Source organism: Budorcas taxicolor, chromosome 25 (genome assembly GCF_023091745.1).
Source record: "Budorcas taxicolor isolate Tak-1 chromosome 25, Takin1.1, whole genome shotgun sequence".
NCBI lineage: Eukaryota > Metazoa > Chordata > Mammalia > Artiodactyla > Bovidae > Budorcas > Budorcas taxicolor.
This window is the reverse complement of record NC_068934.1, coordinates 48,115,856-48,133,646: the sequence shown is the minus strand read 5'-3', so window position 1 is coordinate 48,133,646 and position 17,791 is coordinate 48,115,856. Positions and strand designations below refer to the sequence as shown.

General features: G+C 49.0%; 1 protein-coding gene and 1 pseudogene across 6 annotated transcripts in view; one reads left to right on the top strand and one right to left on the bottom strand.

Annotated features, from left to right (window-relative positions):
- Window positions 1-5,064, bottom strand: part of PPFIA1 (PTPRF interacting protein alpha 1) — an 80,077-nt gene extending 75,013 nt beyond the window's left edge. For all 6 annotated transcript variants that reach the window (XR_008201526.1, XM_052662121.1, XM_052662122.1 and 3 more), the window contains exons 1-2: window positions 4,989-5,064; window positions 3,523-3,786 (exon numbers count right to left, since the gene is read on the bottom strand). Coding sequence is in view for 5 of the 6 variants with exons in the window: in XM_052662121.1 (XP_052518081.1) it covers window positions 3,523-3,786 (264 nt within the window). In the remaining variant the exon portion in view is untranslated. The remainder of the gene's footprint in view (window positions 1-3,522; window positions 3,787-4,988) is intronic.
- A 6,885-nt stretch (window positions 5,065-11,949) lies between these two features.
- Window positions 11,950-13,768, top strand: LOC128068593 (adenylosuccinate lyase-like; annotated as a pseudogene).
- Window positions 13,769-17,791: the final 4,023 nt, after the last annotated feature.

The following is a 17,791-nucleotide window of genomic DNA, read 5'->3' as shown; positions in this document are numbered from 1 at the left end:
TAGTCATTTATAATGGCATTGAAAATATATCTAATTAAACATGTGCAAGACATACAGCAAACTATAAACTTTTAAGATAAAGAAGATCTAAAAAAATGGAGAGCTATATGTATTGTGTTCATGGATTATAAGAACAACATTAAAAAGATGTCATTTCTCCCCACACCGGTCAACAAATTAAATTCAACCTTAACTAAAATCCCAGCATTTTCTGGGGAAAGACAGCCAAGTGGATTCTAAAACTTGTCTGAAAATGCAAAGGGTCAAGATTAGCCAAGGTAATACTGATTAAGGACTCAGCTGTAGGATATAAATCACCAGATTATGAATACTAAGTCAACAGTAATTTAGGCAGTGTGGCGTTTGTGCAAAAAAGACAACAAGATGAATGAAGCAGAGGGGAGTCCAGAAACAGACCCACACGCTTACAGTCACTTGATTTACAACAGAGATGACACTGGGGAAAGGATAGTTAAAAAAAAAAAATTTACAACTGGACACCCAAACCTTAGAAGATAAAAAGAGGAATCAAGGCCCCTATCTCACACCAACAACCAACCAAACAAAAACCAACGTCGGATGGATTACAGATCCAACCGTAAAAGATAAACAATAAAGCTTTTACAAGGTGGTATCTTCATACAGCTTCATGTTAATATTTTTTAATGGCCACAAGTGCATTAAAGATTACTGAAAAGACTGGTCACCTCAGATACATTAAAGTAAGACATATTTTTTAAAGGACACCACTAAGAGAGAATAAAGGCAAACACACTCAAGAAAGTAAAAAGAAAAAAAAAAAACCTGCCATACAAGTACTCAGAGTATATAAAAAGAACTCCTAAATTCAACAAGAAACAAAACAGACAATCCAACTGAAAAATGGGCAAAAGACAATTATTTTATCAAAAAAGGTACGCACATGGCGCCAAACGCCCACAGAGAAGCAGTGGCTCTGCCTGCTCGGGGGCGGGCGGTGCAGGGATGGACAGGGAGTGGCAAGGTCCCACCCCACGGAGCTGCAACTGTTCAACACCCCCAGACAGCTACAGCCAGAACCGAAGACAGCAAGGGGCAGAGCCACCGGAGGCTCACCCGGGGCGGGGGCGCGGAGGGCGGGCGGGACAACCGCCTTGGGTAGAACACACTCCATCCCCTGGCAGTGCTACGCCTCTGAACACACCCAACAGAAATGCATTCACATCCACACCAAACAGCAAGGGAGAACATTCAGGGCAGCATCTGTGAAGCCTAGGAACAACTCAGATGCCACGAGCAACAGAAAGAGTACATTACGGTACACTCATGCGTGTGCTCAGTCGTGTCCACCTCTCTGCGACCCCGTGGACTATAAAGCCCACCAGGCTCCTCTGTCCATGGAATTTTCCAGGCAAGAATACTAGAGCAGGTTGCCATTTCCTACTCCAGGAAATTTTTCCAACCTAGGGGTCAAACTTGCGACTCCTGGATTGGCAGGTGGGTTCTTTACCACCAAGCCGTCTGGGAAGCCCGATGGGACATTCATACACTGGGTTACATAGCAGATGGGAACAAACAAACCTGCATGGACAGAGCTCGCAAAGATGATGCTGAATGAAAGTCAGGAAATAAAATGTACACATTACTTTCACATACATGAAGCCAAGAATGTCAAATTAATCAATGATGAAAAGACTCCGGTTAGCTCTGGGAGAGATGCTGGGAGCGGGCGGGAGGGGCTCCTGGGAAGCCTGAGAATGTTCTTTTCTTGGTCTGGGCAGTAATTACAAGAGTGTGTTCACTGGGTGAAAAATTCACTGCAATGTACACTTATGATGTGTGAATTTTTCTGACCTATGTTCTGTTACAGTAAAGTTTTGTTTTGTTTTGTTTTTTAAAGTACATTGTTACTTCCTACATAATCTGGCAGGAGTTAATTCACACACCTACCTGGTCACACAATTAGCCACCAAACAGACTACAGATGCCAAGAAAGGGAAGGATCCAAGTAAGGCTTACTTGTTGGTTCCCATGTTTCTAAAACGTTGGACTCAGGCGCTCAGTAGGTGAGCAGTGACATCATCACATTCTTCACTCAACAAGGCATTTCCAGGCTACACCACGGAGCAGCTGAGCAACTGTGCCCCTGCTGGTGTGACAAGCTCCACTGCGCGAGACTGGACTCGACGAAACTCACAGCCCTTCCCTGTTTCATCCCTGTGTTTATCCCTCAAAAAACTACACATCCGCGGCTGCACCTCAAATTACAAGACAAATACAATTATGAAAAAACAAAAGAAAAACGCCCAAGTACTGAAAAGATTTACAAACACTACAACGAAAGCCCAGTAAAGCACAACCTGGGCAATCCTTCGAGGCCTGTGGTGGTGGCGGCGGCGGCGGCTGTTCAGTCTAAGTCGTGTCCAGCTCTTTGTGACCCTGTGGGCTGCAGCACACCAGTCCTTCACGATCTCCTAGAGACAGTGTTACTGGTGATAACATTGGACCCAAACAAACCTGGTAATTTACAAGACTCAAATGGGAAAAACACTTCCATGATTCGCACGTCTGACAGAGAAGGAACGTCATAGCACTGCCATAAAATTCCTGTTGCTAAAGAGGAAGTCCAGATGCTTGGCTTATCAATCTTTCAGGAGACTTGACAAAAGCCAAGAAATGCATTAAGGCTAGTAATTATTCATTTACTAATTTACCACCGCAGACCCATCACGAGAGAATGCACGCACGCTTATTCAGGTCTATCTGACGGCACCATAAAGGCGCCTATCATGAGTAAGGCAAACGGCGCCTCCGCAGCCATAAACACCCGAGCAGCCTTCGCGGCTCCCGCTACACTGCGCCACCCACCTCACAATCTTCAGCTGACACCTCCCTGCACCTATCATCAGATCCTCACTCGGCGCCACAAGAAAAGGCCCGGAGACACGGCTCCAAACGCAATACCCTTAGATGAAAAACCTTGTTGTGACTGTGAACTTCATAATCTTCAGCTGCTAAAGAGAAAGTGCCGAAGGAACCCATCTTCTATCCTCTGAAACAAACTTGACTTACAAAGCACCTGGCTACTGAGAAAGGCAGACTGTAAATATATTCTTCCTGGGAGATCCATTCCATTTGTCCAGGACACTGCATTAGGAAACTGGAAATCCGTGATGCGAACCACAGAGTCACACGATTAGGAGGGGAAAGGCTGACAGCAACAAAGCAGAAGGCATCGCAGAGACTCATTACTTGGTGGCCTTTTTCCAAAACTCTGCAGCGCTTCTCCAAATCTAGGCAGCTCCTTCTGCTGACCCCCCAAAGAGGTGAACAGGACCGATAAGGTGTCTTCACAGGACTCGACAGTACACCAGTTTGCTCTAGCTAAGACGTTTAATCCCCCAGGAACTCTATCTGTATGTGACTTACAAATAACAGAACCACCGCTGCACAAGTGATGATGGCAGAATACACATCTAAAATAGCAGCGTGCCCCCCCAAAAAGAGCGTTTAGACAAAAGCCTGCGGGGGAGTCATCCATACCTGTGGAAGCGCAGTATTGAGCTGCCTCTGCAAGGAATCTCTTTCGTGACCAACCTCGTGCAGCTTCCCCTGGGTCAACGCCAGCGTTTCTTGGGTCTCTCTCAGCGTGTCGAGAAGACGGTCCCTCTCTTCCAGCATGGACACCATCAACTGTTCAAAATGTGAGTCCGCATCCGGCTGTGAAGGGGAGCTGGACTCTTGGCTCCCGCTTCCTCCCGGGGGGCCTTCGGCTTCACTGATGGTCGGCATCACCTCGCACATCATCTTGGAAACAAAAGACCCGGACCACCGTCATGGGGCGCTTCTAAATAAAGGCTTCTACAAAGCTGCAACTTTCTAGCTATCTGGAGCTGATAAATGAAAGGCCTTACTATTTCCAGATCTGACTGTTAGGCTCTGTAGAGAGAAGTACGCTGGGAAAACACACACAGGCCTATCCGAAGTGCAAGGCACACCCAAGGTGAAGACATGAATACTGACGATCATCAGTGAAGGGGTAAAGACCAAAAAGACTACCCCTCACATAAAGGACAACCCTTGTGGCATTTTGTTTGCAAAGCCGTACTTTCTGATTGTTGAGAAACAAGTGTGCTTCTGTAACCCTTTTTTTTTTTTCCTCCTTTCTTATTTCCCGGTTGGGGGGGGGGGGGGGCGGGGAGCGGCGAGGGAGATAGAAAGTCAAAACACGTGCCACCCAATCATGTTTCAGGAAAAAGCACAGAAGGAGCATACAGTCAGTAAAACTGACAAGTACAAAACCCATCAGGCATCTTACAGGAATGTGTACAGTCAGCTCCGGGGAAGGACTGACTAGCTCCCCGGATTCTTGGGCTGGATTTGGTGAGCGCTAAACGGGAACTAGGCTCGTTAAGGACTGCGAGAGGTGCATTTGCAAAGACTCCGCTGGTTAGTCAGTCAACCTCACTTACGTAAGGTCACAGCCTCTCCCCCCACCACCCCACTCCCTCCGCGCCCCCAAATATTCCACAATGGAAATATAGCGGGTCGAGATGGATAAACAGGAAGGGAGGAAAGGTGAAGGGTGAGACTACCAGAGGCTCCTCTGTCTCAAATGTAATGACGGGGCGAGGGGCGGTGCTCCGGGGTCGGCGGACCTCCGGGACGGAGGTGCCCAGCCGCGCACCGCGCACCGCACGAGCACGACGCCTCTACCCGGCTCGCACCCGCGCCCCGGTGCGGCAGCAGCGGGGACCCCAGGGCGCAGGGGACCGGTCTCCACGGAGCCCGGCCTGGCCCCGAGTCCTCGTCCCTGCGCCCAGCGCTGGCTCACCTGGCGCCGGGGTCAGGGAGGTGGGGGGGGGGGGGCGGCGCACTGCCCCGCGAGCCCGTCCGCCGGGGGTCCCCCCGGGCCGCGCCCCGCTCCCGGGGGCGCTGACACTAAGCAGCCGTGCGCCGCCCGGGGCCCCGCTCCGCACCGGCCCTGCCTCGGTGCCCCGCTGCCTTACCTTGCTCGCCGGCGGGAGCGGGCGAGGACGTTCCGCGGGCGGCTGCTCGCTCCAGGCGAGCTCCGGGCCCGACGAAGGCAGCCCGCCGCCCGCCGCCCGCCCCGCGCCCCGCGCCCCGCGGCCCCGCGGCCCCGGGCCCGCCGCCCCCAGTCACTGAGGCCGGCCCGCGGCCGGACACTGGCGGAGCGCAGGAGGAGCGGGCCCGGCGGCGCGTCGCCGGCGTCAACGTGCCCGACGTCGGGCGCGTCGGCGCAGCGTCAGCGCCGAGCGCCGCAGGCACGCCCCGCCCCGTCCCCCAGCCCTGGGGAGGCGCGCGGGGGCGGCGGAGTGCGCAAGTGCCACCACCGCCTCAGCGGCGGGGGCTGGCCTCTCGAGCTCAGATTGGCTGGGTCTGACCGGAGCCACGCCCCAGACCCCGCCCCAGACCCCGCCCCAAGCCGCACTCCGAGCCTCGCCCCCAACCCCCAGGTGGGTGTGCCGATTTCGAGCCCCGCCCCTAGCCCCGCCCAAGTGGGTGCGCCGTTGCCGAGCCGAGGCTCTGGGCTCCCGGGTCCCGGGTCTGTGCCGGGTCTGTGCCGGGTCTGTGCCGGGTCCCGGGTCCTGGGCAGGATCTTCCGCCTGGGGCTGTCTCCAGATCTCCGCTGACAGCCGCGGGGGTTCACCAACGGTCGTCATCGAGCGTCCACTGGCGTCAGGTTCTGAGCCGGACACTTCCCGAAGGTCACCGCTGCATCCACACCTGATGGTAGAGCGCGCCCCGCTGCAAGTCACCGGCTCGCAGCCTGCGGACAGGCCTCCGGAGCTGCCCAGGAGCCCATCCTTGCACGACTCGGAAGGACGCGGTCTCAACGCAAGGCCCCTTACCGAGCTTCACCTGCAGAGCCGGGGAGGCAGAGGTGGCAGCGTGATGTGGACGCTTCTGGTCGCTGCGCCGAGAAGGCAGACTTTGGAGCCAGACCCTCCAACTTCAACTTCCAGCAGACGCTTCTCCCCGCAGTGTGGGCCTGAGCAACGGGGAATAGGGGAATGAATGATACAGACCCACCCCAGGGCTGTTCTAAGAAACGGAATTTGTAGGGAGCCACCTAGTCAGGAACCTGACTCGGGAAGTACTCAGCGAATGACGGGCATTTTTATCTTTCTCAAACATTGTTATCCTTTTCATATCCATATGCCATCCTTGCTCAAACGTTTAAAAATGCCTTCTATGCACCAAGTCCTGTGCTAGACTTTGCAGATACAGATATTAATTAGTGTACTTTAAATTAAAGCAGGTGCTTGCCGCTCAAGGTCTATCTCCTGGATCACAAGCTGAAGTGTCTGGGCATTGTTGCCAAGCGATGCTGGCCACTGCTTGGCTAAGTCTAAGCCACCAGGGTACCCTGTTAAGAAAAGGCTGCATGGGGCGGGGGGGGGGGGGGGGGGGGGGGGCGGAGGGGAGCGGGGAGCGGTGAGGGGAAGTGTGAAGTCTTCCGAGGTGGTTTCCTTGAGTTCCGGTTGTGAGCTTACCAAGAACAGGTGCTAAGAGGTCCAGGACCACACCTTTCATTCATATATTTGTTCATTCAATAAATATTTGAAAGACTCCATATAAATATGAATTTGCACCCCCTGATCCTGGGTCTGGAACAGAGGTAAGGATCCAGCTCTCCCCAGGTTACCAGCTGAATTCATATTGCAGCCATGCTCAGAAGGTACCTGCATCCTAAGAGATCAGCCCAATACTGAAACTGTCCACAGGGTGAAATGTTCACTCACCTCGTGAACATTTACAGAGCACAGTGAACCAGGCGCGGCCTAGATGTAGGGAACAGGAGACTGACAAAGCTCCACCGTTCGCCCAGCTCCCAGCCTGGAGCGGGGAAGAGAAACCGACTATCACAATGCCGGCCCTCCAGAGTGTGTGACGGAGTGTCCTGGGAACACAGAAGAAGGGGAACCAGCTCTCCGTCTGGCATCGCGAGGGCTTCACAGAGGGAAACATCTGGGCTGGGTCTCAGGATGTGCAGTTTTCCAAGCAGAGAAGGGAGAAGCCCAGACCATTTGGTAGAGCAGCAGGAAAATGAGAGAATCCCAGATTTCACTCACTTTCATTCATTCATTCCATTCCTTCAGATTGCCAAATCAGTAAGAGGAAAATTGTAAACAAACTCCAATGACCAGCCAAAAAAAAAAAAAAACACTGGTTAAATTATTGCCCTGCAAATGACAGAAAGCTTGATGGTATATTTTAGATGACCGCCAAATGACAGGCAAAATTCCTTATCCTGATTGTAATGGTAATTACATGGCTACACGTGCTGATCAACTCTCACACAACTGTACATTTTCTAGATATTTTATTTTTACTTTATTATTTATTTATTTGGCTGCATCTGGTCTTAGTGGTCCACCAGGGAAGTCCCCAGAACTGTACATTCATATGTTATTTATGCCCTTACTTTTTAAATGGGAAAAAGCTTAAAAAAAAATAACAAGTTACACACAAGAATATACAGTGCAAGCCCACATTTAAAAAAAAAACAAAACTGTGTTTAGATAAAGTATATATTATGTAAAATTTGTTATCTTGTCTCTGAAAAATTCTAAATATTATTAATCAAACTGATAAAATTTTAGTAAAATGAGTTTTACATGAGATGAAATATTTTGGAAAACTAAAATTCAATTTTAGTCTGGAGTTTATAAAAGGAAACATGTGTCCATATATGAAAACACTGTTACTGTATCCAATTCTTTTATGTTTCTCTATATATGCCCGTACATAGATATTCCTGGAAAGAGTTAACGTCAGCCTATTGGCAGTGGTTGTCTTTGAGGGGAACTGTGGGTAGTTTTCATTTTCTTCTTTGCGCTATCCAGATACTTTATCATGACTGGACATCCTTTTTTATCATTAGTGGAAAACCCCCCACCAATGTTACTTTAATAAAATCTAGGCAAGAACAAGCCATGGAAAATTGCTTTCAGGAAGCTCAGATGACATTTCAATGTAGTAATTTACATCACTCAACTAAACTCTTTCCCAGAAGTATCTACCTGAAAAATATTTCAGCGGCTCAGTCAGGAAAACAAAGAACATGGAAAATGTTTTCTGTCCAATTTTTCTATTAAAAGTCAATAAAATATTGGGGGTACAGGTGTGGAGAATTTTTTTTTTTTTTTTAATGTGGCCAGAGTTGTGTTTTCACAAATGTGCCTGCCAGCTTGACTCTCCAGATGATGAAGATGTCCGCTTTGAGCGTGGCCTGGGCCACCTACCCTGTCTAGAAATGTAAGGGGCTTGGGAGGAGGGTTTCTGTGAGATGAGTGTGTGGCCTGGCCTCAGTCACAGAGATCTGAGTGCATCCCAAGTCTATTAGAATGTGCAAAGCAACCTAATGAATCGTGTGTGTGTGTGTGTGTGTGTGTGTGTGTGTGTGTGTGAGTGTGTGTTAGTTGCTCAGTCATGTCCGACTCTTTGTGACCCCATGGACTGTAGCCCACCAGGCTCCTCTCTCCATGGAATCTGCAGGTAAGAATCTGGAGTGGGTTGCCATTTCTTTCTCTAAGAGATATTCCTGACCCAGGGATTGAACCTGGGGCTCCTGCATTGCTTTACCATCTGAACTGCTAGGGAAGCCCCGCTGAATGGTAGTAGGCAATACTGTTGGAAGGGTAGGGGAGCATAGGTCCAAGCTGAGGGCAGGTGGTGGAGGCTGTGGCTCTCCATTCAAGAGGAAGGAGCTGAAGCTCAGAGATGCAAAAAGCATTTGCCCAGCAGCACCCAGCTAATTTGAGAAGAGCTGGGACTGGAACCTTGAGTGAACTGGGGGCTTAACTGCTGATCTAGCCACTATACTTGAGAGAAGGAATGGTCTCTTGAAGGGACCGCCAAGGACTAAGCATTTTATCAGTGGGTCTCAGTGCTGTCCCAGTGGTCCTGTCCCCTGCAGAGGAGGCAGGGGCCCTGGGCTTCACTAGCTCCCCGACTTTAACCATTAGAACCAACCCTATTTGGCTTTCCCACGTATCCCTGCCAATGGGGTGGGAATCGGGGGTGGGGGATGGCGGGCAAACAAGGAGAAAGAAAAAGAAAGAAGACTGCTTTTGTGTATTTAGCTCTGAAGGTCATTTCCCACATGGCTGCTCCTGTAGCCTTCCCACTACACGCAGGAGGAAACTGAGGTCCCAGTGGCCACCAGGCAGGGAAGATCATGGGCCTGCGTGTTGCCGTTTCCACGGCAACTCTGTTTCCCACAGTCAACCAGTTAGCTGCAGTTCTGGTCCACGGCTGAGCCTGTTGGGAGCTTGGTCAGTGCACATTCATCCCCAAGAGCCTGAAGGAGAAAATCCCCTGTACAGAGCATTTACAAGGAACCCCTTACTCATAGAACCTCACTGAATCCTCCCCAATGTACCCTTCCTTTCAAGGAGATGAACACTGGGATGTGGAGGTACCAGATTACCAGCCAGTTCATGATTCAGTAGAAGCTGGGGCTAACCCCAAACTGACTCTAATGCCAGTTATTGTGATGTTACATCAGAAAGAGTCCCCAGGCCCCCAAACCTGGGGACAAAATCCCTAGACCAGGGCAGGGCCACCAAGGCGCTAAGTCTGGCACCCATGGAGGGCCTGTGAGCCTCTCCCTGGCATTGCCCCAGCAGTGCCACTCACAGGGAGGCACTAGCTCCTCGAGGATCTCAGGGCTCCCACACAAGCATGAAGACTTCTGTGTCTTGCATCTGTGTGATTATATTTTAAAAGCAAGTCATAAACTCCTTGCAACTTGCTTCTCTTGACAACTTCATTATGTGCTTCAGATAGAGCCGATCCAATAAAAAACACCCAGCAATTGGAGGAAGAATGCTACAGGCAGGTTGTTCAGACTCTCCGAGGGCTCAGCTGGGACCCCAGCACTGACCTGTACCTTAACCTTGGGTGAGGTCCATACCCATGCTAAGCCTCAGCCTCTTCATCTGTAGACAGGAATAATTACAGTGGGACATTGTGAGACTCGTGGATGGAGATGAGAGGTGGCTGTCCTGGCGGTCCCACTGGCTCCCTGCCCAGGCTAGTCATCAGGCCGCTCTTTGAAAGGCACTTTTGCACAGTAGTTACAAATGTAGGCTCTGGAGCCCGGTGGACTAGCTCAAGTCTTGGCTCTGCTTTTTTGTGCCATGGCTGTGCATTCTTAGACAAATTGCTTGGGCCTCGATTTCCTCACCCCTAAAGTGAAGATGATAGAACCACCTCATAGGGTGGCTTGGAGGGTTATGCAAGTTGGATAGGGCGATCGCTATTATTCACAGCAAATAGGTGAGGAGAAAATGGAAACAGTGACAGACTGTATTTTCTTGGGCTCCAAAGTCACTGTAGGTGGTGACCGCAGCCAGGAAGCCTTGCTTCCTGGAGGAAAAGCCTCAGTGTATTAAAAAGCAGAGGCATCACTTTGCCAACAAAGGTCCATCTAGTCAACGCTATGGTTTTTCCAGTAGTCATGTATGGATGTGAGTGCTGGACCATAAAGGAGGCGGAATGCTGAAGAATTGATGCTTTTGAACTGCGGTGTTGGAGAAGACTCTTGAGAGTCCCTGGGACTGCAAGGAGATCCAACCAGTCCATCCTAAAGGAAATCAGTCCTGAATATTCATTGAAGGGACTGATGCTGAAGATGAAGCTCCAATACTTTGGCCACCTGATGCGAAGAACTGACTTACTGAAAAAGACCCTGATGCTGGGAAAGATTGAAGGCAGTAGAAGAAGGGGACAACAGAGGATGAGATGTTTGCATGGCACCAGCAACTTAATGGACATGAGTTTGAACAAACTGAGGGAGATAGTGAAGGACAGGGAAGCCTGGCGTGCTGTAGTCCATGGGGTCGCAGAAAGTGGAAAACAACTGAGAGACTCAACAACAACAACAAATTATCACCCGAGGTGGTCCCTTTCATCCGTGCCATGCCCATTCACCCTGGAGAGAGTCAGGATTCAGCTGAGTCTTCTGACATCTCATTGCCCTTTGCCCCTGAAAGGCTAAGAGAGTGACTGGACCCTTATCTCTTCAACACCACATAAGAGAGAGTGCAGGCATTTGTGGGGGTTCCCTCTCTGTCATCAGGCTTCCCGAGTGGTTCAGACGGTAAATAATCTGCCTGCAATGCAGGAGACCTGGGTTCAATCCCTGGGTTGGGAAGATCCCCTAGAGAAGGGAATGGCTACACACTCTAGTATTCTTGCCTGGAGAATCCCATAGACATAGGAGCCTGGCGGGCCACAGTCCATGGGGTCGCTAAGAATCGGACATGACTGAGCAACTTTCACTTCTCTTCTTCTCCCTCTCTGTCAGGAGAACAGTGTGGGGAGAAAGTCTCGTGGTTCTTCCTGTCTGCTCCCTGACCTTCAGAACATATGACCGGAAGCTGTGGCAGCTTCTTGAGGCCACAGGGGGAGACACTGCCCATTGGGTTTCCAGGCAGGAATTCCTTCCCACAATTTCTCAGGAAAGTTACATTTTAGCCAATGCCAAATAGTGTGAAAAACCAGTCAATACATGGAGACAAGTTCAGTTCAGTTCAGTTCAGTCGCTCAGTCGTGTCCGACTCTTTGCGACCCCGTGATTCGCAGCACGCCAGGCCTCCCTGTCCATCACCAACTCCTAGAGTTCACTCAGACTCACGTCCATCGAGTCGGTGATGCCATCCAGCCATCTCATCCTCGGTCGTCCCCTTCTCCTCCTGCCTCCAATCCCTCCCAGCATCAGAGTCTTTTCCAATGAGTCAACTCTTCGGATGAGGTGGCGAAAGTACTGGAGTTTCAGCTTTAGCATCATTCCTTCCAAAGAAATCCCATGGAGACGAAAGGAAAAGCATTCTCTTTGGAGAATCAAATAGTCGACATGAAGAGGTTACTGGTTGGAAGGAATTCACTGATGAGGTCAAAAGCAAGGGCAGGCAGTTCCAGCGGGGCGCAGAGTTTGGGATGGCGGCAGAGGGGCAACCGTGGTGGGCAGGAGGCAGCCTGCAGGCACGACAGCTGCCGCTCATTGCTTGCCTCCTGTTTTCCAGCCCGGAGATGTGCTTCGTGTTTAGTAACAGGTACAAACTTCAGACCTGGCAGCAGCTCTGGTTGTGGCTGGCGGAGGCCGAGCAGACACTGGGTTCACCTAACACAGATGAACAAATCCAGGAGGTGAAATCTAACCTGGACAACCCCAACTTCAAGATGGCAGCTGAGGAGGAGAAGCAGTTACCACGTGCTTTGATGGTCCACGTGCACACGTTTGCCCACTGCTGCCCCAAAGCTGCTGGCATTATCCATCCTGGCGCCACCCCCTGCTATGTGGGAAACAATACAGACCTCATTGTTCTTAGAAATGCATTTGACCTGCTTTTGCCGAAGCTTGCCAGGGTGATCGCTCAGCTTGCCGACTTTGCCAAGGAATGAGCCGAGCTTCCCACCTTAGGTTTCACACATTTCCAGCCTGCTCAGCTGACCACAGTTGGGAAATGTTGCTGTCTCTGGATTCAGGATCTGGGCATGGGTCTCCAGAACCTGAAGTGTGTCCAGGATGAGCTGCGCTTCCAAGGCGTGAAGGGCGCCACCGGCACCCAGGCCAGCTCCCTGCAGCTCTCCGAGGGAGATGATCAAAAGGGAGAGCAGCTTGACAAGATGGTGACAGAAAAGGCAGGATTCAAGAGGGTTTTCATCTTCACGGGGGAGACCTATGCATGAGAAGTAGATGTTGAGGTGCTCTCTGTGCTGACTCGCTGGGGGGCATCAGTGCACAGGATTTGTACTGACATACGACTCCTGGCAAACCTCAAGGAGTTGGAGGAATCCTTTGAAAAACAGCAGATTGGCTCAAGTGCAACACTTACCAGCAGAACCCTACACGCTCAGAGCAGCGCCGCAGCCTGGCCCGTCTCCTGATGACCCTCGTCGTGGAACCCCTGCAGACAGCGTCTGTGCAGTAGTTTGAACGCACACCCGATGACCGCACACCCGATGACCGTGCCAACTGACGAATCAGTTCGGCTGAGGCGTTTCTCACTGCAGAAAGTGAGAGTTGCTCAGTCATGTCCGACTCTCTGTGACCCCATGGATTACAGCCCAACAGGCTCCTCTGTCCCTGGGATTCTCCAGGCAAGAGTACTGGAGTGAATAGCCAGTCTCTTCTCCAGGGGATCTTCCCAACCCAGGGATCGAACCCAGGTCTCCCACATTGCAGGCAGATTCTTTACCAGCTGAGCCACAAGAGAAGCCCAAGAATACTGGAGTGGGTTGCCTATCCCTTCTCCAGGGGATCATCCCAACCCAGGAATCGAACTGGGGTTTCTTGCATTGCAGGTGGATTCTTTACCAACTGAGCTATGAGGAAAGCCCTTCTCACTGCAGATACTGTATTAAATATGTTGCAGAACACTTCTGAAGGATTGGTGGGATACCCCAATGTAACCAAGCGGCGCGTTCTGCAGGAGCTGCCTTTCACAGCCACAGAGAACATCATTATGGGCATGGTGAAAGCCTGGGGTAACTGCCAGGCTTGCCAGAAAATCAGAGTGCTCTCACAGCAGGCAGCTGCCGTGGTCAAGCAGGAAGGGGGTGAAAGTCACCTCACTGAGCACACCCAGCCTGATGCCTACTTTAGTCCAGTCCACTCCCACTGGACCGTGTACTGGATCCTTCTTTCACTGGCCATGCATCCTGGCAGGCACAGGGATTCTTAGAAGAGGAGGTGTGTTCCCTGTGAAAACTACAGGAAAGTGTGATGCAGGTGAAGGCAGAATTATGTCTGTAGAGTTGGAAGAGAATTAAACAAAAAGCCATTGTTGGCTCTGTTAACGTTTACTGCACAGTCATAAAAGCTATTACTCTAGTGCCGTATTTTATCTCAAGAATTGCTACCATAAATTAATACAGCAGTGTTTTTCCCATGGTGCTTTCATATTTCTCAGCTTTGCAATGCAGAAATAAATTGCATGGTAGTTGGACTCTGCTTTTCACAGGAAAAGGAAAAAAAAAAAAAAAAAGCAAGGGCAGGAAGTGCTCTCATGTGGAGCTGAAGGATAAGGTTGACATTCGGGAACCAGGTCAGAAGCACAGGGGCCAGAATCGGCCACCACGGAGTCAGTCTGGCTTATGGCTGCGGCACATTGTAAGCGCCTGCCCAGGGCCCTGTCTCTGCCAGGGTGAGTCATTCTCATGAATAAAGTAAATATGAGGAGTTTATACACACAGGACACTTCACACACATGCTGTGAGTGGTGTTCTAAGGAATGAACGAACAAGTCCTTAAACTGGTAATTTTAGCGTGCGATTCTGTGTGAGGCTGTTAAACTTTCCCAGGGATCTCAGTGTCATGTGATTTGAGTCCCACCCGATACTACCTTGTGCCACGTCTCACTGTTTGAATATTCACTGTAAGCTATGGTTTTGTGAAGCAGATGCAATTTAGCCACTAAAAAAATGACCTCATGGAGATGGAAGCAGGCATTCCATTGACGATTGAAATTGAAAGAATGCTGGAGTAGCAATACTCATATCAGACAAAATAGGCTTTAACATAAAGGCTGTTACAAAAGACGGAGAAGGACACTGCTTAATAATCAAGGGATCAATCCAAGAAAAAGATAGAATAATTGTAAATATATATATACCCAACACTGGAGCACCTAAGTATATAAGGCAAACGTTAACAGATATAAAAGGAGAAATCAACAGTAACACAATAATAGTGGAGTACTTTAACATCCCACTCACATCAGTGAACTGAACATCCACACAGAAAATCAATAAGGCCAGATGACTTAAAGGACGTATTGGGCCAGATGGACTTAAGTAATATCTATAGTGCTCTAACCCCAAACAGCAGACTGCACATTCTTCTCAAGTGCACACGGGATATTCTCCAGGACAGATCACAATGGAGGCCACGAAGCAAGCCTTGGCGAATTTAAGAAAACTGAAATCATATCAAGCATCTTTTCTGACCACAACACTATGAGATTAGAAAGCAACTACAAGAGAGAAAAAGCTGGGGAAAAGTGACCTTGTGAACGACCTTTGAGGATATGATGCTAAGTGAAATATGCCTGTACAAAGGGGAAAATTCCACACACAGGAGGTTCCTCAGTCAGTCAGTCAGTTCAGTCACTCAGTCGTGTCTGACTCCTTTCAACCCCACGGACTGCAGCACGCCAGGCCTCCCTGTCCATCACCAGCTCCCGGAGCTTGCTCAAACTCATGTCCATTGAGTCAGTGATGCCATCCAACCATCTCATCCTCTGTCGTCCCCTTCTCCTCCTGCCTTCAATCTTTCCCAGCATCAGGGGCTTTTCCAAGGAGTCAGTTCTTTGTATTAGGTGGCCAAAGTATTGGAGCTTTAGCTTTAGTATCAGTTCTTCCAATGAATATCCAGGGCTGATTTTCTTTAGGATGGACTGGTTTGATCTCCTTGTAGTCCATGGGACTCTCAAGAGTCTTCTCCAACACCACAATTCAAAAGCATCAATTCTTTAGCATTCAGACTCCTTTATGGTCCAACTCTCACATCCGTACATGACTACTGGGAAAACCATAGCTTTGACTAGACGGACCTTTGCTGGCAAAGTAATGTCTCTGCTTTTTAATATGCTGTCTAGGTTGGTCATAGCTTTTCTTCCAAGGAGCAAGCGTCTTTTAGATGAGTTAAATCCATAAAGACACAAAGTAGAATGGTGGGGACCCAGAACAGGGCTATGGGAATGGGGAATGAGTGTTTAATGGGGACAGGTTTCCAGTCCAGGAAGATGAAAATGTTCTGAAGATGGGGGGTGGGGGATGGTTGTACAACAATGTGAATATAATTTATGCCACTGAGTTATACACACAGAAAGGGTTAAGCTGGTAACTTTGATGTTCTATATATCTTATCATAATTAAAAAAGCAACTGGCACTCTTCTCTTGCTCAACCTGAATAACGCTTTGGATTCCTTACTATCTGACTAACATCAGGTGAAAGAAGTTTTATTACGACTGGAATATTTGTCATGAAACAAAGGCTCAAGACTGTCAGACAGAGCAATTAATCTTGTAAGTATCATATATTTGTGGAATTATCTTTAAATTTTTTGATAATTTGTTTTTTAAATAGAAGAATAGTTGCTTTACAAAGTAGTATTAGTTTCTGGTATACAACCAAGTGATACACTTTTCCATTATAGGTTATTATAAGATACCAACTATAGTTGCCTGTGGTGCACGTCGGTCCTTGTTGTTTATCTGTTTTACATATAGTAGTGTGTATATGTTGATCTCAAACTCCTAATTTATCCATCTCTTCTTTCCCCTTTGGTAACCATAAATGTATTCTCTTGGTCTGTGAGTCTCTTCCTATTTTTGTAAATAAGTTTCTCTGTATCATGTTTTCTTGGATTCCATGTATAAGTGGCATCATATGGTATCTGTCGTGCCCTGACTTAACTTCACTTAGCATGACAATCTCTAGGTCCATCCACGTTAAAACAATTTTTAATTGGCATTTGCCATTTGCTAATAGCCCCTTCTTTTCATGTTTTCTGTTACCCAGTGTCTACATCAGATAGAGATCCTTTCCACACACTATTAAAATATGCAATATCATCAAAATCTATTAGTTTATGATAATCAAAAGCTACAAGTATATGATTTTATTTTTTTACAGAAAACTGTTTAACCTGCTTATTAGGGTCCATCATTATTGAAATCATATAACTACAGCGTTTGGAGAAATACAGGGTAATTAGGGTTTGGGGAATTCTGATACCTCGTTCCCAAGTCTCAAAGATGAGTATCTGTCGGGAATTTGGACTCTATGAGTGCTGACTTAGGAACGAGGATAACGCCGAGAGGCTGTGCCGACCGGCACCCGCCCCCACAGCCCCAGGAGGCAGACCGAGAAACGGGTGTGTTGTCTGAGCTCTTTCCTTGAATGAGTGAATGATCTCATCACAGTTGGGAAAGCTTTTTCTTTCTCCCTGACACTTCTTTAAAAATCACTCTAACTTTGACGGATGATATGACAACTGTGAGACGTTGCCGTTTTTACCCGTTCCATTCATTTATTCAATAGACGTGATCACATTGAGCCACTTTACGCCAGGCAGCGGGCCAGGTGCTGGAAATACATCAATAAATCAGGTCGGCAAGCTGAGTGTCCAGGCAGAGAAACAGAGGAGTAAGTGAAAACTGCCTCTGGTTTGAAAATTGCATGTGCTGTGGCCAGGAATGGCTCTTGAGAACAGCTCACATCGGTTGGATTCCCTACACTGAGATGCAGCGTTGAGGTTGCCCTGAGGTCAATAGCTCCTCTCTGCCCTTCTGCTCCTCCGACCCCTAACTTTACATGGGGAGGTCAATAAGCTTCCATGGGGGAGAAGCAAGAAAGAGGTGGACAGACGTGCAATCAGCGTTGACCAACTGATGCATCCATGTGTCAAGCTAAGAGCTCTTGTGTGCATTTTGGATCTTTGCCTTGGAGTGTCTGGTGTCCATCTTCACCAAGTTAATTAGGGACCAAAGGCTTGGCATTGCAAGAAAAGAAACGGGGAGGGGGAGCTGAAAAACGTTTTGCTTGAGATTGGGTGTATATTAGTTCGTTAGGGCTGCTATAACAACATACCACAGCCTCAGAAGGCTTCAACAGCAGACATTCACTGCCTCCAGTCCTGGAGGCTGGAACCTGAGCTTGTGTGAGCAGGGCTGGTCACTCCCGAGGCCTCTCTCCTTGGTGGGTAGACGGCCGTCTTCTCCGCGTGTCCACACAGGGCTTGTCCCTCTGTGTGTACGTTGTGCCCTAACCTT